Here is a 22,500-nt window from a genome sequence, read left to right on the forward strand (position 1 = left end):
GAAAGCTGATAGACAATTTAGTAATCATTATCCAATTCTAAACATTCAATATTCCCAAAAGGTGGGTAAGTTGCAACAAATTACTGAGGACTGAGCAGACTTGAAATGGGAGGATCAGAAAGAGGATAAACTAGTGATGTCTCAGAGTCCCTGCTGTGACTATGAAGAAGCAGTATCCTTTCAGGGATTAGTGATGAGAGCAGTTCTTTCTTACAGCATTATAGAGTGGCCATTCTGCAAAAGAATGGTTCACTCAGTGATAAAACAAACATTGAATGTCTAATAGACTCCATGTTAACTTCTGAGGTTGCAAGGATAGACACAATATGGTCTTGCTCTTCAAAGACTTCATGGGCTGTAAAAGAAGAAAGGCCTTTACATAGTAAGTCAGATAAGTCAAGATTTATCTGAGCTGAAGTCTCAGGAAAGTAGAAGGAAGGGGACTATTACTCCTGGTGGAACATGTCTTATAAAGGAGAGGATTTGAGCTGAACACTGAAGGATAAATAGGAGTTCAACAAGTGGGCCTGGAGGACATTCTTTGGTCAGTGAGCACAGAGAGAGTGAAGTTAAGGGAGAGTGGCAACACCTGGCAATTTCAGAGGCTGTCACTTTGCCACTTTGTACAACTAGAACACAGAGTCCTTGATTAAAGGTATAGATAGTTTTGGAAAGGGAGGATGAGCTATATTTTAAAAGAATCTGCACTTCAGACTAAGGAATTTGATGATTAGGTAGGTAATGATGATGCAAAAAGTTTTTGAATCAAGATAGTATTTTGATTTTGTTGTTGTTGTTGTTGTTGTTATTTGTTTTGGTACCAGAGATTGGACTCAAGATCACTTAACTACCGAGACCCAGTCCCAGCCCTTTTTATTTTTTATTCTGAGATAGGTTCTGCTAACTGCCTTTGGCCTTGCTAAATTGCTGAGGCTGGCCTTGATCCTCCTGCCTCAGCCTCCTGAGTTGCTAGGATTACAGGCATGCACCACCACACCTGAACAGGGCAGTATTTTGAAATCAAGTCTGTATTTTATAAATATCTGGATAATGATATTACAACAGATGGATTTGAAGGGGAAGGAGAAAGAAAACAGACAAATTAAAAAGCTATTTTAAATGCTGTTTCATGCTTTTCTAATAGGAGAAATCTAGACACATGCTGTCACTCCTTAAATACCATCTTTGGGATAACATATTTGCTCTACTCCTAAACCGAGTCAGTTTTTAAGTACAATATGATTGTAAAATGTGCTAGTTTTGTCCTTGACATAAACAGGCTCATTTTATAGATAATGTCATCTTATCAGGGAGATGTTTTCTGTTGATTATTTTTGCCCTACCAATATGCATGCTATAGAATGGGAAAAGAGGGAACTGAGTGTCTGAGAGGGATTGCACTCATCCTTCCATTCTGCTCCAGGTAGTGGCTTGCCCAGAAGGAGTTATTTGCCATAATGTAAGGAAGGGAGGTGGGTAGTGGGGGGGATGGGGGTAGAATTTGCTGACCTCAGGGGACTATTCTGGTGATTGAAAGGGAAGATGAAATGCTTTGTGCACTCTACCCATACGTATGGAATTACTAATGTATAGGATGGAGCAGGCTTGGAAGTAAAAAATGAGTAAGATTCATATATTTATACACAGAAGCAAGTTTCAAATTGTATATAAATAAATATACATTTCTTCATACATATTCTTGACTCAAAAGAAAGACATGGATATATTACTTCAAAAAATGAGTAGAGAGAAAGGTGGATTTTTTGTTATATATGCATATTTATTATAAAAACATATACTATATATAATTAGTTCATTATAGATATACATAACATTGGGGTTTAAGAGGAAACAGGACATTAAGGGTATGCATCTGTATAGTAATACGGGAAACAATGGAAAACCCGAAGCCACAGGAACACCAGGCCCAAAAAGCATATGACCCTGGACCATAGGCACAATCCAGGACTTCAAACGGAACAAAAATTTTAATGTGAAAATGAATATTTATATGTGTCCCTCTTATAAAATAATTAAATCACTTTCAGGTAAGGTTAAAACACACTTCGACAGTCTCCCTCAATTCTAGTCACTTCTCTCCTCACCACATGTAGTACCATCATCAGTCTGACATGTTCCTGCCAAGAATAAGTAGCTGGAGAGGAAACTGTCCATTTAGAGAGAGCTGGAAGAGTCCACATGCAACACTGGCAGGAATCACTATCCTGCTGTGGAGAGCTTGACTTGACTTTGAGATGGCTTGGTATTCTTTATGGTATAATCAGGTGGGCATGGCCACAAGAAGAGACAGAGAAAAGGCTCAGGAAAAGAAACAAAGAGATTTATTACACTCACAGTTCTTAAAGACAGTATACCACGTAGGGCCACATTGGGAGATTTATTATACTCACAGTTCTTAAAGACAGTATACCACGTAGGGCCACATTGGGAGATTTATTACACTCACAGTTCTTAAAGACAGTATACCACGTAGGGCCACATTGGGAGATTTATTATACTCACAGTTCTTAAAGACAGCATACCACGTAGGGCCACATTGGGAGATTTATTATACTCACAGTTCTTAAAGACATTATACCACGTAGGGCCACATTGGGAAGACACCAAGGGTGGTCAGGAGACAGAAGAGAGGAGCCAGGGAAGGTTTGGGTGAAGGCCTTTACTGGGATTTCTGAGAGAAAAACAAGTGGTGGCCTGAGCATTCTAGGATTGGCTTGTTTCAATAATTCTGATGGGCTCTAAGCTGTAGAGGTGGTCCTAGTTGCCTCTTCCTGACCCAGAGATGATTAAGGCAGAGGAATATTGCCTCCTGAGGCATAAGGGCTATCTAGAAAAGGCTCCGGGTTGGCTGGTTAGCTGGTGTATCAAAAGTATGGGTGCCCCCAAAAGGCCCCTTTGTTGTCTTTAAAAACTAACTAGCCCCAAAAGGAACAGTCTTTCTGCAACCAGAAAGGTTTTGTTTTTTTATTTTTTCTGTGATGTCAAAAACATCAAAATAACAGAAAAATTTTAAGTGTTTATAATACAGAGACTTTACATTTAACTTGGAAAGAGGTCTGAGACCCATGTAATTGACAGAGGAAAGGTGTCACCCTTATCTTTTGCTTGTGAGGGTGATTACATCCAAGGTCAATTATTCCTACATGCACTGTGTCTAGCCTCTGCTTTTAATGGAAGGCTTTCCAAATTACATCTTCTGAGAGGGTGAGTGTTCATGTATAGCATTTGTCATTCTCAGGAAATAAAAAAGGAAAAGCTACCCATTAGGTTTCTTTCATAGAACCTTTGCCCCAGGCTATTAATAAAAGAGTTTGCTTATAAATGAATCATAAAATAAAAGTCACAGATGCTTCATGTTTCAGCAAACACACATTATTTCCTAGGAAATATACATAGTCAAAACCAAATTCCAGACTAGAAAATTAAAATTTGTGGCTCAGATAAATGAAATCAATGAATAGTTTTCTAAAGCAGACCATGAAATGTTGAGCATTGAAGAGATTCTTAGCATCTTGTTGTTGGTAAAGAGAGGGGAAGGAAGAAATGAAAGAAGGAAGGAAGGAAAGAAGAAAGGGGAAGAGGAAGGAAAAAAGGATTGATCCACTGATTCCTAGTGAATGTGCTACAATATAACTATGCAGTATTAAGTGCCATGGGAATCCCAGAACAGAATTAAATATTGTTAGAGTAGAAAAGAAACCAATATGGAAATAAGTAAAAGAATATTTCTAATGCCAATTACCTAATTTATTCATAAGTTTAGTTAATTAAACTATGTATGTTCATATTTCATATTTGTACTTTTATGTTTATTCATATTCTCTGTTCAGAGTCTAGAGCTGTTAAGAATTTATTTTATTTTGACATTTGCCAAGGTCTCATTATTTTCTGAGACAGTTCTATTGGCATAACTCAGATGAAATATTAATACATAAAAATGTCCCATGTGCTAGACCCCTGAGCATAACAGCATTTTGCTATTGGCAGGCTTTAGTAATGACAAGTATATACTGTGCTTCTACATAACCAGAATGGGAAGCTAATTATCCAACAATTGAAGAATAAGCTGCCACTATATGCGAAGATCTCTGCACTTAGAGTCCACAGGTACCTATCCTACAAGAATATTCTGGGAGTTTCCATATAAAGAGGAACACATACACTCCATATGTTCAGACTATTGTTGCCTCAGTCTTAAAAACCAATGCTGCCTAATTAACCAATTAATTCTGCCATAGTGGAGGTGGTATAATAAAAAAGATGACTAAAAGTGGAACATTAACTATTGGCATTTGTTTCAGTCACCTTTTTCACTGCTGTGACTAAAAGACCCGAACAAAACAATTGTAGAGGAGGAAAAGTTTATTTGGGGGTGCTCACAGTTTCAGAGGTCTCAATTCACAGGCTGCTGGCTCCAGTCCTCAGGGCTCAAGGTGAGGCAGAACATATGGCAGAAGAGTGTGTTGGAGGAAGCAGCTCACACGATGATCAGGCAGCAGAGAGACCCCACTCACCAGATACAATATACCCTAAAGCCACACTCGCAATGCCTACCTCCTCCGGTCACAACTTACCCATCTTCAGTTACCACTTCAGTTACCATTCAGTGGACCTCAGTTACCACTCAGTTGCCATTCACTGATTGGGTTAAGGCTCTCATAAACCAATAATTTCTCCTCTAACCCTTCTTGCATTATCTTCTAAATCTTAATCTCCTCAGCTATACAATGAAAAATAATAATAATGCTTCTTTCATAGAACTAGGATAATAAGCAAATAAATTAGGTAAAGTTCTTAACTAGAACATGTAATGAATGGTAGGCATCATTGTAGTAATGATTAGGGCTATCATCATCATTTTTATTATTACTATTAAAATATATTAGTTTCTTTACTTGGTCCCTTTCATTTTTCTGTTTTGTACTCATAATTACAAGTCTTAATGTTTGGGGAATCAGGTTTTAGATCTTCAAAATGACATCATCTCTGCCCCAGTTCTTTTGTTTTAAAATAAAAGACTTACTTTTAAAATTTTCCCCACAGATTTAACCCACATTGATAGTTTCTAAAACTTTCATGGTTTCATGAAAACTTTTAAAATATTTTTCTAGGTTTTTGAACTCACTGAAAATAAATAATGGTTCCTAAGAATGGAGAGTAGATTTTATAAAAGTTATCTGTAAAAAGTGGTTGAGAAATTAGATACAACCTTTTAAAGACCAAGTTGATTTTTCAAGTAATAGTTTTGTTGATATTTTTCCAGTTGCTGAGAAAAATAATTTTCTTAGAAAATTAGAAATAATGGGATTTTTAAGAATAATATAAATGAAATAGAAAATGTGCTGAAGTTCATTAAGTCACTTTCAACATCTATTCTGCCAGCACCCCTTACATATTTGGGTTTATTGCTATGTATTTATTTATGGGGGCAATGAGCTTTTCAGAGTAGACAGACTACCAAGGCAATTCAAGTTCATTTGAATTATTTGTTTGTTGGGAGTATAGGTTTCTAATATTTTTATAGTCAGAGGGAAAAAAGCATTAAAATTTAGTTAGTGTTTTAATTGGTAAGATAGAAGAATTCGCTCTTCCCCTACCATAGACATACATGTACACACACTCACACACACACACACACACACACACAGAGTACAGAGTCATTTTCAAGAATCCAGAAACTGAAACTTCTCAATAAGAAAAATTTCTTAAGGAGCTTACTGCAGTATGTCAGGTGTACCCAACACTCAAAAATTTCATGTTAATATTATCACTTAAAATATTCTTTAAATACTACTAACAAACACTTCTCCAAGTCTTGTCTTTCATTAGTGCCAGTTCATGATTACAGTAATGATGCCATGGAGTTGCCACATTGCTACTTTTTAAACATTTTTAATTACATGTGTATTTTTTTCCATATTTTTATTGGTACATTATGGTTGTAATGGTAGGATTTGTTGTTACATACTCATACATGCATACAATACAGCAATATAATTTGGCCAATATCATTTCCTTGTATTTTCCCTTTCCTTCCCCCTCATTGCTACTTCTTAAAGAAAATAACCCATTAGGTTCACTCTGCCAAAATTTAAAACAAATTTTAAATAGTTTACAGTTGAACAGAGACTTCTGTTCAATGTTCAAAAAAAAACAGAAGGTTAACTTAACCCATAAACTACATTTTCTATAACAGGAACACTGGTTGATATAGAAAAAATAGGAAAATTTAAATGGAATAAAAGAAGTAAATCTAATAATCTACAATAGAAGCTTTCGGTATAGTTTTTTAAGAGTATTTGTGTTCATTTCTAAAAGAATAAATAGCTAACGTAAAATGTAAGTGAATCAAATGTTGTTGGTAATCTAACCAAGTAAGGAATAATCTCACTCAAGAATTAATTAAATACTCTCAGAGATGACTGCCATTTTACCATGAGTCTCTTAAAAATGAAAATGAATTAAAAGCAGAGTAAAGTATTACTCGCACTGCCAGTAAGTTTTGACTGGAAGCATGTGCACGGTGGGGCTTGTGGACAATGGGAAAGGCAGGGGAGAGGGAGAAAGCAGAGGACGCCAGGCAGGTCTGAAAGGGTGCCCAGTATCCATCTCCCTCCCCTGCTTTCTCCCTGATGTAAGGAGAAAGTCATCATCTGTCACAGGCATGTTTGCCACATCTTAGTTAAATGAACAGCACCAGGTGAAGGAAACGGGCTGGGGACACCAGCAGTGGGGTGAGGAAAGGTCATAAATAGCTCATCTTGTTCTTGACCCTGGAGAGAACAGGTCCTCTGTGGGTTGGGTGCAAGCTGGTGTTAAGTTGTCTGGGAAGTTTGAAATTTGAAGAAAGATGAGTCTCTTTGGGTCTTTTCATTGGCCTGGTACTACCCTAAATGGTGTATTCTGAGGAATTTTCTTTGTGTAGACATTTAGACCTTTTCTCATTTACTAAATATTTATTGAGCTTCTATGAGATGTGATGTTAGAGATACAGCAAACCACCAAGCAGAACAAAATAAAGCAACACCACTCCTTTAAGGATGATACATTTTACTGGAAGAAGACAAATAAAATAAATATATGAATTACACAGAGAGAGGTAAACATTTCTATGGAGTAAATTTATAAAGCTGGGAAAGGAGCCTGGGTCATAATTTAAAATGGGTGACCAGAGAAGTCTTTGTGGGAAAATGAAAAATATGAATAAAACTTGAACAATATGAGGCAGAGAGAAAGCCACATGGGTACCTAGGGAAGGAACATCCCAGCTAAGGGGACAACAGGAATATACCTGGGTGTCTCTAAGGTCCACAAGGAGACAGGTTGGTTGGAGGAGAGGGGAGAACTACTGACCAGGAGAATGGAGTTAACGTTTACCAAAGTGGGACTGACCTTTGGAAAAACAGGTCTGGGATTTTTAACTTTGTGATGTCTGTTAATTATCTAAGTAGAGAGGACATGTGGACAGAAGGATGTATGGCTAAAGTTCAAAGGCAAGAACTCAGCTGTTCATACAGATGCATTGTTATTATCATATACGTGGGGTTTATCATAAGCCTGCCATGCTTGCCCAAGGCAGAAAGGAGGCAACCCCAGCTGATACCTGGGCAGCACCACCCAGTAAGGGGACTGGAGAAAGAAGGAACATTTTAATAATTTATAGAAATTCAGGTAATAAAGGAAGCTCCAGAGAACAGAATTAGGAATTGTGAATGGATGTCACAAGTCACAAAGCTTTTTCGTTTTTTTGTTTTTGTTTTTTGGTACTGGGGATTGAACCCAGGGGCACTTAACCACTGAGCCACACCCCCAGTCCTTTTTTATATTTTGTTTAGAGACAGGGTCTCACTAAGTTGCTCAGGGCCTTGCTAATTTGCTTAGGCTGGCTTCAAACTCGAGATCCTCCTGCCTCAGGCTCCTGAGCTGCTGGGATTACTGGCATGTACCACCAAGCCCAAACAAGGCACAGATTTTTTGAGTCAATATACAAAACAATATTCCAAAAACTGAGCCTGTCAGCAATCAAAGGGGTTTTCTCTCTGACTTGGGAAATGTTCACCAAAGCTCAGGATCCAGGGCTCCCAGCCAGGGGAGGGAAGGAAGAGTCCTGTAAATTTGGCTATCACCCAATGGACATAATAGTAGATGGTATTAAATAATCTCATCACAAAACTACCAATATGTTTTGTATATGAAAACTCAATTAAGGAGTATGGCAACCACTTACATAAATGAATGTAAATCAAGCATATTTTGGTTTGAGATGGCTGATAAAATTGAGTCCAGAGAGATCGTCAACAGCACCCTCCCCTCACTTCCCTTTGCTCTCTTTGAGTTTAGAGACAGTCTTTTAATGTAACAGCAAGCCTTAACTTCTGGGTCTCCACACCATAAGTCATTTTCTATTCCCACTTCTATGTAAGACACTACTTGAAGAACAGAACCAACTGTGCCAAAGAATTCACAGTTCTGTGAGGATTTGGCTCTATTATTACATATGTGAGGGTGGAATGCTGGGAGGAAAAGAGGTCAAAAGGAAGGGGTGATTGATAGCAAGTGGGTAGAAGACTTGCTTAAAATGTATTATTTTGGCCCTGAACACCCACAAAATGTTCCATTTTAGAATATTATTACATAAAGTATATGCATAAAATAAAAATAAAAAGTTTCAAAAGAATTATTGATAATCATCAGTCAGAAAGTTTATAGATCCCTTAGAGAAAAGCACAGTATTTGCCATACCTAACATATGATTAAGAGTTTAAATAATAAGTCTACTACCTTATGCGTGCACCTCCATATACAGAAGATAGTCTTATGTAATGTTGATAATGGGATGAATTGCATTTATTATGCTGCACTTCATCCCACAACAATACAAAGGCAACTACTTTTCAACAGCAAATAGTCCTTTGTCAACATCCCTCACAACAGTGAAGTGACCAGAGACAGTCTGGTTCATATATGGAGAAAATTGTGATTATGTCAATGGTATCATACAAAAGCAAATTTCATATTAATAAAAACAACTTGTGACTTTTTTATCTTGTGAAAGCATTAGGTGTTTTGAGGTATTTTATTTTTCTCTTTAGGGTAGTATTAAAAAAAATTAAAAGTAAGGTGAGGAAAATAGACTCTTTCTTCACCCAGATTTATACAAAGAGAAAATCATAGAATTCATGTGGCAAGGAAGACTTTTTTACAACTAAAGTGAAAAACAGGAAGTGGGAGTTGGATTGACTGGTATTTGCAGTATAAAAAAATCAAGAGTGCTGGAGAACGGAAAGAATGATTTGGAACATACAGCATATCACTTGTGTTTGAAAACATCCTTCTAACTTGTTTGCTCTTCAGCCACAGACAACTAAAGTGAGGGAGGCTTCAAATACCTCCTCAGCCCTTCACACCTTCAGCATGGCACGCATAGAACTGATACTGTTCTGAAATTCACTGTAGTAAACTGAAAAGGCTGCTGTTACCCAGAGGCAAACTCCTCTGGGAGTCTCCAGTGTATTCCAGTCTCAGCTGCTCCTTTGGCATGGCACTGAGCATACTCGCCTGGAGTGTTACCGTTCTTATCAGCAGTTAAAGCAAGGAGTGCGCCAAATCTGAATCAGGTTGTGCACCTTTCTTAGCAAATGTAGGTGACAGCTAAACAAAGGACCTCACAAAGTACAGATACTAAGAAAAGCACCCAGTTTGGAGTCTTCTCTGCTGTGGGCACTGCCGCCAACCCTAGACAGCTCCTGAGTGCTCTTTTCCCCTTTCAGCTCCTCAGTCAAGTATCAGGAAAGGGACAGAGAATTCCAAACATTGTTCTTGTCCTTGTTGCAGGTGCATCCTCTCTCTCTTCTTTCTCTTTCCACATTGCTTCTCCAGGGCAAAGTTTATGAGACTTCAAATGCTGGGTTAAAGATACAGTAGGTTTTTGTGGCTCCCAGAAAACTCAAGAGTTCAAGATAATGCTCTACAGTGAAAACCCATGTTTTCCCCTCAGCTCTAGTAGGGAGAGTACTTCTGAAAAGTCAAGTTCAGAATTTAAGATGCACAAAGGCATTTTTTCCCACATGATCTGAATTTCTCAATTGAAAGCAGAAGAGAGAATTCAAAAACAAACAAAAACTCTGATAAACCGATCTGCAGCCTGGCCTCTAGGTGCCTCACAGGAGCTCATTACACCTGGGCTCACTACACACCTGGGCCATGCCCCAGCCACACTGGCTTCTATCAGTTCCTTGAGTGCACCTTGCCCTCTCCTGCCACTGGATCTTTGCACAGGTGCTCTGCACTTGCTGTCTCTTTCTCTCTTTTCCTCAACCACTGCCCTCTTCCCCTCTACCTAGTTAACTTTTCTAGGTCCTTTATATTTCAGTTCAAACTTGGCTTCCTCGGGTCATCTTCCCTAACTTCTGTGTCCAGATCGAGCCCCCAGTGAAAACACTGACCCTTCAAATACTTCTAATTGTTACTTTGCTTTTTTTTTTTAAATTAGCATTTGCCTCCCCAACCAAGCTGTAAGCTCTGTGATGACAAATACTTGTTCCCTTAGGTCCCCATTATTCCATCAGCACTGCCTAGTGTGACTCATCATAAGCAGATCCTTAATAACTATTAGATGATTTATTCAATGAGTAAGTGAATAAACTATTTCTTTTATTAAACTTAGTCCCCTTTAGATTTTTCTCCAAAAGTTATTAGTAGCTTGAAGTCTTCTGATAAAGTCAACTCTGTAGTTTTAATTCAATAAGTACAAAGGATCACACAGCTCATCTAGGACACTAAAGGAAGGAAGGGCTTTAGGAAAAAAGGGAAAATTTTAGGATAATTTCCCAAACTGGTCACAGTGTTTTTATTTGATACAGTAGATTTCATTGTAATCTCTAGATGAAACTTCAGCCTATAGATGTTTTGATAGTGTCATCGTCTTATCAAAAAATCAGCACTCTCTGGCCTAGGTGTTTATTGGTAAATAAATATCAAGTTTGAATTTTCATTTAGTTTTTATATTCAGTTGAAATTACTTTTAAAAAGGATTTAACTGGCATCTTGGGAATTCTGAGATCATTTACCAAAATTAGACTGTGTTGGAGATTGGGGCAGGAGGTGTCCTGAGAACTTTGTGGCATTCCTTGTTTGATGAGCAGTAACATGAATGAAGAGGTGATTTTAGAAGTGGCAGACATTTTGACTCACTTTGAAAGCAGCTTGAAAAATCATTAAATGGTTATTGACTATTCAGAAAGGATGGTTACATCTTAATTTTTTTAATTTTTAATTTTTATTTTTTTGGTGCTAGGGACACACCACCACTGAGCTATATCGCAACCTCTAAACTCCATTTTCACAAACTATTTTATACCTTGAAATGATTTCTTCTCTCCCAATTTTGTGTGTTTGTTTGTTTTGGTAATGAAGTGAGAAAAGATATGAAGGACAACTAAGTGCTTTGTAACATTAAAATGTAGACTAATGGATATATTTTCTTGAACTAAATTGAAACCAGCCAACTATGTCTTACTCTGAGATCACATTAGAGAATCGCTTGTGAGGACATTGGAAGCCCAGGAGACTTGAAGTACTGGAATGCCAGAGCCCAAAATTTATTTCAGAAAGCCTTTTGAAAAGCTTTTGACTCTCAGAAAGGTTCAGGTAGATTACACGAGAGTATTCTGCTGATTCTATAGAAAGTCAAGGTCATACTAACTAGCAATTGAAAACATTTAAAGGCTATTGAGAGTGGTATCTAATTTTGTCTTGGTGCTTAGCCTTTGCTTCACCCCAATTTTATATTTTGATTAAAATAGTTTAAGTTCTGGGTTTTTTTTTTTTTTTTTTAATCTTTTTTAAGAGAAATTCATTGTGGAGAGCAAGAACATTTTATATTTCTTCTGTCTCAGTTAATCTTCTTGTGGAAAATTTAGCCTTTCACACCACAGGTTTACTCACATGACAACATAATACCTTACAAGGAAATAAGCTGCCTGTGGAAAGTATGTTTGCACCATCTTAGGTCAACTTTTTTTTTTTTTTTTTTTTTTTTTTTTGCGGAGCAGGGGATTGAACCCAGGACATTGTGCATGCTAGGCAAGCACTCTACCAGCTGAGCTATATCCCCAGCCCCTGCACCCATCTTAGGAAAGAAACATGAGGTATTGCCCTGTCAGGTGAGAAATTCAGATGCTCCATAGCTTGGATCCAAAAGACACTTTGTTCAAGTTCTTTGTACCTCTTGGACTGAGAACGATGAGAAATAGCAGGAAAAAAAACACCACCTAGAGGGGATGTGTCTCTGGCTAGCACTAGATGAAAAGCCTGGTATCTCCAGCGCCTACACGATGGGTCCCCAGAAGAGCACACACAGCAGTCACAGTAGCAGGACAAGTGGGAAGTACAGCAGGTCCTGCAGGTCAGAATGCTGGTGCCTGGCCTCTCTCTTTGCTTAGATGATCAGTAACTAATCCTTAACTAATACCACAGTGGGCAGCAAGTTAAAACTCAAAGTAAACTTTGAAATCAGTGAGTCTAATTCACTTTGATTTGAAAGGTATGAAAACCAAGACTCAGAAAATGTAAATTAAATATCCTTCCGGTGTGTTTCTGTATTTATGATTAAATGTCAGTGTGGGGCTTGATAACTCTTCAGACCAGATAAGAATCGGATGTGATGACCTGACTGGAGAAGGACTAATGCATATTACATACGCATGCTAATTATGCATGCTTTCAACTCCCAGTCTGGAAGAGTTCCCAGGGACACATGCAGGCTGCAGCAGCCCTCCTGGAAGTGGCAGCCTAACCTGAGTTCCCTCTGCACTGGGATAAACAAAACATTTGCATGTAGGAGTTCACTGTTGGGACTGTTGGGACTCAAAGGCACCTTCTGTGAGTACAGGTTGTCCCAGGAAATGAGAGCTAACCTGATAGTGAACAATGTAGGCATAGAGCATGCATTTTTAGTTTTTTTTTTTTTTTTTCATTAAACCTTAAAAGGAATATTTTCTAGAAATAGTTCAGTTGTACAGAAGAAAAATGACTTGGATCCAGATACGATTCCTTGAAGGATGCATCTTGCTGAATTGCTATTTAGTGTGCTAGTATGCACACTCTCATTTCAAGATGCAATTCTTCATCTCCTGTATTTTATGTAACAAAATTTCTACAGAGAAGAGAAAATCCTGATTGGAAAGGGGTGCAGTAGAGGATAGTATTGAAAGATGACAGTGGAAAATCCACAGTAATCCTTCCAGTAAATCCAGAAACCCATCAAGACAGCCTCTTCCAGAGCTCACATTAACATTCCACACTGAATATGACATTTACAGCCTGTGTGGCAAAGGGATCCAGTTCATTCGCTCTCCAGCCTCCACCCTGAAGGAGGAGTGTGATGTCCTGGTCCCCAAGGCCTCTCTCTAGGAACTCTCAGCATTTCTCAAGCTGCTCCTTCCTCAGGGAACCCACCAGGACAGACAACACTTTTGTTCAAAATAGAAGAATGTCTATTCTGAGCTGTGCACCTGAATCCTATCTCTCCATAGGCAGTAGATTTCTCACTTCTCTTTCTCTTTGTTCGTTAAGCAAACCCTAACTACCCCAATCTTCAGTGCAAACTGCCAAGACCAGTTAACTTCACATTTTCACATCTCTAAGGGAATAAAATTATAAAAATATTTTGTTATTTTCCACTCCAGGGCCATTTCATGGCTGGGAAGTCCTTCCTTTGCACAACAGTAGACAGGTCTAATATATGCAGTCTTATTGTGCACAGGGAAGTCCCCCTTTCTCAGTTTGACCCCAAATTGGGAACAGTTTTTCCATGAGGACATACATGTAGTTCTCAATGCCAGGACCAATACCTAGACCCCTCCAAGCTTCTTTTCCAGCCTCCCAGAGCCAGAAATTTGCTGATCCTTCTGCCCTCTTCTCTGCTCCTGCCCCATTAGACGGGCACTCTCTGGGTGTCCCCTGTAGATCTCAAGGTGGCACTCTTTCACTGTGCTTAACTCTGATTTATTCCTTTTCTATGTGCAAAGTTCCCTTTAAAGAAAGGGGGTTTTGGTAGCAGAGCTACATCTCTGATTTGAGCAATATCATGAGGTTCCAATGAAGAATCAATAGGATTACTTTTATGTACCCCACACCTAGAGAGACTACATTATCTCCTACTAAAGTAGATGTAAAACTCTGTAGCCTCACACTGTGTTTGGGGAGAGAAGTCTGGTTATGAAAGGGCTCTGAAGTTTTGTTGATGAACTTGTTTCTTCCCCATTGCTTGTTATTATAGTGTGAACGTTGCATGTAAGCTCCAACCTAACACAATTTTCATTCTTTCTGCAGCACCTGAAATTCTTAGAGGCTGTGCCTATGGACCAGAGGTGGACATGTGGTCTGTAGGAATAATTACCTACATCTTGTAAGTGAAGAAAAGCAATCTTTATGCAAGCTGTTTGCCTTTGTGTAACATTTTCTAGGTATCTATAGTTCTCATAAGAACCAAGATTATTGTTGTGATAGTGTGATTCACATGAAATATAGTTAATAATAAAATTTTCACAAAATGAATTTTTTTTCCTTTTGTAATTTTCTTGGGACCAGAACCTCTGCCCAGGTCTTTTCTGTGTCTCATTTGCCATGCAATGTATAGCAGATTTGGGAAGCAATTCATTATTTTATGAACATACAGAATGTGAAATCCAAGTCTACCTACTATACTTTCTCTTATTTTATTTGCATCTTGCCTAACACAATTAGGCTATTAGTCCTTTTAAGGGAGCAAATGGCTATTTATTAAGCAATGCCAAATTGGTACACATTTTATCAGACTATTTTAAGTGCATCTTCATTATCAATTTTGTTTCCTTTTTCTAAATAACCCTACACAGTTTTCTCTGGGAGGAAAAATATGAGCTAAATATTTCACCCTCTAGTATCTCCAACTCCATTATAGGTCAACTGTCTAATAAAAAAGAGTTTGGGGAAACTCACCAAAATGATGATGGAATTGCAGGCAATGATGAGGGAAGTCATAAACCAGAGAATTGGTTGTAAAGCAAGATTTCCGTAGAAAAAGTGAAAAGCAAGATATCAATAAATGTATTTATTTGCCATTTATAGGGTAATGCAGAGTTAATTTTTGGAACCCATCTTATTCAACTCTGGAAAGAGATCTTTAAGTGTTTGGAAGAAGTGAATTTGGATTTGCCTCCCCTCCCCGTTGGTGCTGGGGAATCTAGCCCTGGGCCTCATGCATACTAGGTCAGAATTCTAACACTGAATTATGACCCCAGTACAAAGTTTATCAGTCTTGCTCAGACTACCATAATAAAACAGAGTGTGTACTTAAATAACAAACATTTATTTTCTCATATCTGGGGACTGTAAGTCTGAAATCAGCATGCCAGCCTGGCTGTTTTGGTGGGGATTGGGGGATCTCTTCCTGATTCGCAGAAAACTCCCTTGTCAGTGTGTCGTAATGCAGCAGGGGTGGGAGGGAAGTGCACAAGCTCTGTGGTCCCTTCAAGTAAGGGCACTAACCTCATCATGACCTTCATTACTTCATCTAAACCCAATTACCTCCCAAGGCCCCATCTCCAAATACCATCATATTAGAAGTTACAGCTTCAACTTACAAACTGGAGGAGAGAGAACATGTCATTCCACAGCAGAAAGTTGTTTTTGTTTTTGTTTTGTTTTGTTTTGAATAGTGACCTTAGAAAGTGCAATATGTAGGTCATATGAGCTAGAAATGTCGTAACTGGGGCAGAACCTCCAGGCAAGTTAGCAGACTCTAAATTCACCTAGGTGTGCACATTCGTTGATAGCCCAGATAAAAAGGTTTTACAATCCATCCATAAAATAGCATCTACTAATACATAATTTCAAAGATATTTTCAGTGTTTAATTTCCTGTGTTTTTAAATTGTGTTAAGGCTTAAGAAGAATTTTGAGAGGTAGAAACTGTTTTTCCTTCTGTTTGCCATGCTAAATGCTTAACTCATTAAGATAAGTACCTGGCCACATTGTCGAATTCCTTCTACTAGTATTTGAAATTTCTTTCATACCAGAGAAAGAATATCACCCCTGAATTATGTAGAAAGTATATCATACTTTATGGTACATGTTTGTATTTCACATTAAGTTTGAAACCAAACCATACAAATAAGGATTCAGGTTTGCCCCTGAAGTGTAAATGTACCTAATAACAATTCATGTACTAGGAAGGTTTGAAGCATTGATGGTATAAGAGAACTTAGAGAGATGGAAGGAGGAAATTAAGTTAAATGCACTCAGAAAAATGAAAATATAGAAAACCTCATGGAATTGGTCACTGACATAGGAACATAAAAGAGAAAAATGCAGTCATTTGAGAAACATTTTATTATAACCTTGAAGATAACATTTCCTCTCAAATTCCTTTCCCTTAGTCCATTGCCAAATTATACAATTTTTTATATTTATTCTATCTTTATACACTAAGGTCATTAATTAACAGGTATTTATTGAAAGTAAAAGTAGTAGCCCCAAAAATGAACACAGCAGTGCTGCCTACAACTAATAGCCTTTAGTTGCACACTGATTTCTGTCATCCCATAAACCCGGGGAACTCTTGCTTAATCTGTAGCTCATTAATAATTGATGAAATCCACCTGGCAGGGTTCATTGGCACGTTTTCTCCTGTACTCAGTGGCCTATTGATGGCATGAGATTATGACCTCTAGACACCTGAACCATTGCATCAAGTGACCTAGGATCAGAGAGGAGCAAAGTACAGAAGTTACCAAAGGAAAAATTAGAGCTGATGACTTTTTGCTGATACTTCCTGGGAAAGTAAATGTTATAACAAAGCTACATTATGAGCATCAGTTAAATCCTTTCTTCATCTCCCAAATGTTGAGGTATCTGTTTTACATCTACTTATCTGCATGTACATAAATTCTGGTGCTTATTTTTTAATAAAGCCATGAATAGAAGTTCGATTCTTACTATAGATGTAAAGACCTCTGTTCCTCTTGCCCCTCATCTATGACTAGTACATTTTAACACTTTACTCTCTCCTTAAAAGCTCTAGCTTTTCACCACCAGTTCATTTTGTGCCATGGTCCATTTCTAAAGATGATGTTAGGTAGGATACAAAGGCCATTCTGTTGTTTCTCCCAGGAATTCTGGTCTCATTTTAAAGCTGCAGGACTGGGCCTTTGCTACAGCAGTGAGATCAGAATCACATAGCATTTGAAGTTCGAACCCTCTCCTTCAGCTTTAACACTACGGTTTTTCCCAAAGACCTGGGGCTTCCCTGATAACCACCACAAGCCTATATCCTCCCAGCATCCCCTTCAACTGTCATTGTTGGAATTAAAGCATTACCAGTTCTGAAAGGTTTGTGCACTGTGTGTGTGTGTTTGCTACTGTATGGCATGATTGAAAGAAAAAGTATTCAAACACTGTAGCTTATCACTTGTGTTCTCAGATTTTGGGAAGGGGAAGTGCAAGGAGCTTCCTAAACTGAGTGTAGAAAACTCATTAATTTCTCCATGATTAACCAGCAATAGGCTTCACTTTTCTAGCATTGTAGAGGGCTTGGAGGGCCAAGCAGGGACAGACTTTCCCCTTGTCCAGAAATTGGATAAGCACTCCCTTCTGTCTTTATGCTTTCCTTCCATAGGTAGGTCAGGAGCAGCCTGAAGCAGAAGGGAGGAGGAGAATGTGGCTGACTCTAGGATATTTGGAGGAAACAAAGACTCTCCCAATGAAATATTCCATGAGTAAAAGAACACAAGAAAATACTTCTCCATAGAAGCCCACCATTTTAGGATGCACATGAATTTTTCATGCTCTGCACCAACCTAGCCAACTTGAAAGGAAGAATTTGAGCAGACACCTTCTAACGTATTCATTATTTTACCCCCAATCTTTTCAAAAGCAACATATGCAGCACATGGTCCCATGTTAACAGTTCCCCTTTTGTCCTAGTGATTTCAGAACCTCCACCTGTCTCTAGGCAGTGGAGACTTGGCACCTTGCTTTTCCTCTCACTCTCTCTTTAGGATGCCAGAAATGTTCCTCTCTTCCTTTATGTTCCACTTTTCTCATTCATTTTTATGCTGACCCTGTAGTGGAAAGTGAAGATGAATATAGGTAGAATATCTTTAAGATATACAAAAGAGAGAGGGTCACATACAAGGATGAGGTGAATCGAGGCTGTCTCTGTTGACTGCATCTGGTCACTGAATTGAGACTCTCTTCCAACACTGGGAATTGAACCCACGAGGGGTGCTCTACCTTTGAGCTACATCCCCAGCCCTTCACTATTTTTTTTTTTTTTTTTTTAATTTTGAAACAGGATCTCACTAAGTTACCTAGGCTGACCTTGAACTTGTGGTCCTTCTGCTTCAGGCTCCTAAATCACTGAAATTACAGACACAAGCCACTGTGCCTGGTCACACTTTATTCGTTCCTATGGAGGAATTCAGTGAATAGAGATGAATAAAAATAAATAAGACTCATTTCCATTTTTTAACCTCTTTACTCTCAAAATTCTAACTCTTCCATTTTATACTAAATGGGAACTCTAATCAACCTGTCTTAATTATCAGGAAAAACTTCATGGAAAATCTTTAGCATGGTGCTTATAATAATGGATGCTATTGTTATTGCTGTTCTTTTTATGTCATCGTGATAATTATTATATCTTTTTGCAGAAATCCTACTCACTGTTCTTACTCCTTGAGATGTGACTGTGTCTTTACACTATTGATAATGAATTGTAACAAGGCAATTATATACTTGTGCTGAGTAGACTTGCTTTTATTGCTATTATGTATTGTTTCTATTGAAAAAGGAGGTCTTGAATTTCTGTAGAAATCTGATGAAATATACTTAGTCTTTGAAAGATATTTTATTTCCTGTATTTTTTTCCCCTCTAGACTTTGTGGATTTGAACCATTCTATGATGAAAGAGGTGATCAGTTCATGTTCAGGAGAATTCTGAATTGCGAATATTACTTTATCTCCCCCTGGTGGGATGAAGTATCTCTAAATGCCAAGGACTTGGTAAGTATGACCAAAACAAAATGAAGTGGAATGGAATAAAGTCATGTTTAACTAATTAATGGACATTTTAAAGATTATGATCGGATTAATAAATTGAGGTTAATTTCCCCCATTCTTTTCAAAGGTAACATGTATAACATATGCCCTGATATGAATCCTTTTTTTACAGTCCCTTTTTTGCTCTCTCTGATTTCAAAACCTCTACCTATCTCTAGATAACAGAGGCATTAATGCATTTTTCTTACATATAATGAAAAGTAGATATGTTTTGACTCATCAATAGCTAAATTATCACGAACTACAATTATTATTGTATTAATTAATGAGTTGCTACTACCTGGCAAATGAAGAGACTTACTTATGACTAAAGCTGTGCTAAGTGAATCCAAACCTAATTTACACAAAATTCTGTTTTAACATGGCTTGTTTTTACTTAGATTTAGATATTCTTCAAATGAAATAATGTCGCTTCTTGAAATTTCATTCAGGATAACACAGTTTATGCATCATTGACATAAGATCAGAAAGTACTAATAATGTATTTTGTTTGTTTTACACTGCTTCTCACATAAGCTAATATAGAAGCTCATTTGTATTCAGGAAATACCTTCTTGGGAGGGGTCCTCCTCTTCTAAAAAGATGATACTAACATGTAGTTAAAACATTTACCATCAATGATCTAGGGAAAAACTATACCAAAGTAACCAAAAGCTGACTTTTGAATCATAGGGGCTTGAGAGGGATCTTGGGAGTCATCTAATCCTTCCCTCATTTTAAAGAAGAGTGTACTAAAGATCAGAAAATTGAAGTGATAGCCAAAGATCATACATCTTGCCAGCAGGAGGACATTATTATGACCGATTACAGTTTCCAGAACCCTGTTCCAGAACTTTTCCTCCATCAGACATTTCTTCCTTTTGCTTCATGTTATTTTATGGAACAGATACTTAGGGCCCATGACTTTTCCTACATGGTTAGAAAGAGGGGTACTATGTGTGGCATGTGGCACTGCACTCCAAACATCTCTTATATCCATCACTTTTCTTCACCTCTTCTACCACGATCCAAATCTAATCCACCATCCTGTCTGACCTGGATCACTACCACAACCTCCTCTCTGGTCTCCTTGCCTCTTCTTGGGTCCTTCTCAAAAACACTCCACATAGGATGTGGAAGTTTCTGCCCTATACAATCCAGTGTCTCCAACCCAAATACATATTCCTTCACAAATGTTACAGAAAAGATTGAAAGGCAAACCAGATACTATCTATTCCTTATTTCACTTGCTGCTTGACTTTGTTAGCCTGGGTTCACTTCTTGGGTTATTAGCATTTGAAAAGACCTCATATGTTAAATCATCCAAAACCCCTCATTTTTTACCAGGCCAAAGTCCAGAGAGATTGACTCCCTTGGAGACATTATGATAGATGCAAGAAAAGAGCTGACATAATGCAGACCTCAGTTTAAATACAAGCTCTACCAATTAGAAATTGCCTAACCTTAGGCAAGTACTGAATCTGAGTTTCCGTCAATCCCTCACTTGAGAACTGGAGCTAGTAATTCTAAAGTAACCTTAATTCTAAGGTTATTAAAAAGATCAAGTTTTTAAAAAATATTTATATACATGTAATAATGCAGTTACAAGGGAATTAAGGTATAAATCAGATCTAATCATGTAAAAAAGGGGGGCCTAGGGGAGTGTCCATAGGCACCCATTTTGTGTCTATGTCTAGGTCTCACAAATAGTTACATAACCAGGACTTTCACACATCTCCTGACTTGACTCCAAAAAGACTAGCTGTCACATCAGATCACCCCTTCTGAGCCCAAGGTTGGAAATTATTTTATTTGTTGGTTTCCTTGGCAATTTTTTGCCTGCTCATCCTGAGAAGCAGAAACAGAGCTTCCAGAACAGGTTGCCTTTGGTTGGATTTAGTCCTTTAGGCCAATCACACCCCCAAGCCAGTGACTTTTTGATTCTAAAATGACTTTTACTCTATCTCAGGGCTGGCGCACCCTCCAGAGATTAAAGAACTACACATCCCAGGAGAATCATAAAATAGTACTCCTTAGGGGCTAGAATATTATCCCTTTTGTTTGCCATTTAATCCCCATGGAAAGAATGATGATGCATGAATGATTCTGTTGCCATGGAGAAGTATTTTAAGTTCTGAATTCTAGGTGATTGTGAAGTACAGCTTAGAATGATTCAGATGCTGGTTTTACCTTCAAAGAATCAGAGGCAAGACAGGACCTGTTTCTTTGACCTCTGCTCGAAAGCAGTCTGCCATTTGGGGTCTCAGGTCTCAGTGGGGTCCCAATATCATCTACTGCTACCTGAAGTAGTCCCTGCCCACAGTGTCCCCTGAGGGCTTTTATACACTTTTTAAAAATGTATAATTAGTGCTACTGCTGGGAAAATAAAACAAGATCTAGACGTTCACAAGCTGGGGGCATCTAGGTCACTGTAAAAGTTTCCCTAAGTCTATGTTTCTTTACCATTTCAGGTCAGAAAATTAATTGTTTTGGATCCGAAGAAACGGCTGACTACCTTTCAAGCTCTCCAGCACCCGTGGGTCACAGGTAAAGCAGCCAACTTTGTACACATGGATACTGCTCAGAAGAAGCTCCAGGAGTTCAATGCTCGGCGCAAGCTTAAGGTAAAATGACATGTGTTTTCTTTTGTTTAAAAAAAAGAGATTATTGGACCTGCAGATAATAGTGCTTGCCTAGCGCATGTGAGGCACTGGGTTTGATCCTCAGCACTACATAAAATAAATAAATTAATTAAATAAAGGTATAAAAACACAATAAATTATTTAAAAAAGAGATTATGTTCTCTATTAATCATTTCCAATGGCACCAGGGGGAAAAATCCAGCTTAGAAATCCTAACAATGCTGACATAGCCACTTTCAGTTTTGTTATCCTCTCATAAGTTGATCATTAATAGTAGGGGAAAGGTACACTGAGATTTGTCACCAAATGTATTACTGCTGCTTCTCATCTAATTAAGGATAAACTTTAATTTTAAAGTGATATTTATTCAGGAAGTTGTTTGCTTCCTGATTATGTGAAAATTGGAAAATAATTTTTGAAACTATATGGCATAATATAAGTAAGTATACTTGACAAACATTAACATGATTGAAATTATAAATTATTCACCAAAATGTGTCTATTTTCTATAGAATACTTACGAAACAGAGATTAGGTACTTTTCTATAACACAATGGTATTTAGGACTAGCTATATAAGGCGATCTCAAAACTAAGGGTCAAACTTAGAGTCCTGTTCAGCCATTCTTTACTGGCTCATACAGATTAAATAAACTGAAGGGTTCCATGGACAAATTAATTTAAAATACCCTGGATTAAATAATGTTGACTTAACTCAGAATTTTACAAACTAATTTGACCATAGAACTCTTTTAA

The 22,500-nt window shown here is 37.9% G+C and overlaps 1 protein-coding gene across 4 annotated transcripts in view; it reads left to right on the top strand.

Moving 5' to 3' along the window:
* Camk4 (calcium/calmodulin dependent protein kinase IV) overlaps window positions 1-22,500 on the top strand; it is a 236,362-nt gene that overhangs the window by 204,118 nt on the left and 9,744 nt on the right. For all 4 annotated transcript variants that reach the window (XM_047556207.1, XM_047556208.1, XM_047556206.1 and 1 more), the window contains 3 exons: window positions 14,356-14,431; window positions 18,941-19,067; window positions 21,575-21,727. In XM_047556207.1, the coding sequence (XP_047412163.1) occupies window positions 14,356-14,431; window positions 18,941-19,067; window positions 21,575-21,727 (356 nt within the window). The remainder of the gene's footprint in view (window positions 1-14,355; window positions 14,432-18,940; window positions 19,068-21,574; window positions 21,728-22,500) is intronic.

Source organism: Sciurus carolinensis, chromosome 6 (genome assembly GCF_902686445.1).
Source record: "Sciurus carolinensis chromosome 6, mSciCar1.2, whole genome shotgun sequence".
NCBI lineage: Eukaryota > Metazoa > Chordata > Mammalia > Rodentia > Sciuridae > Sciurus > Sciurus carolinensis.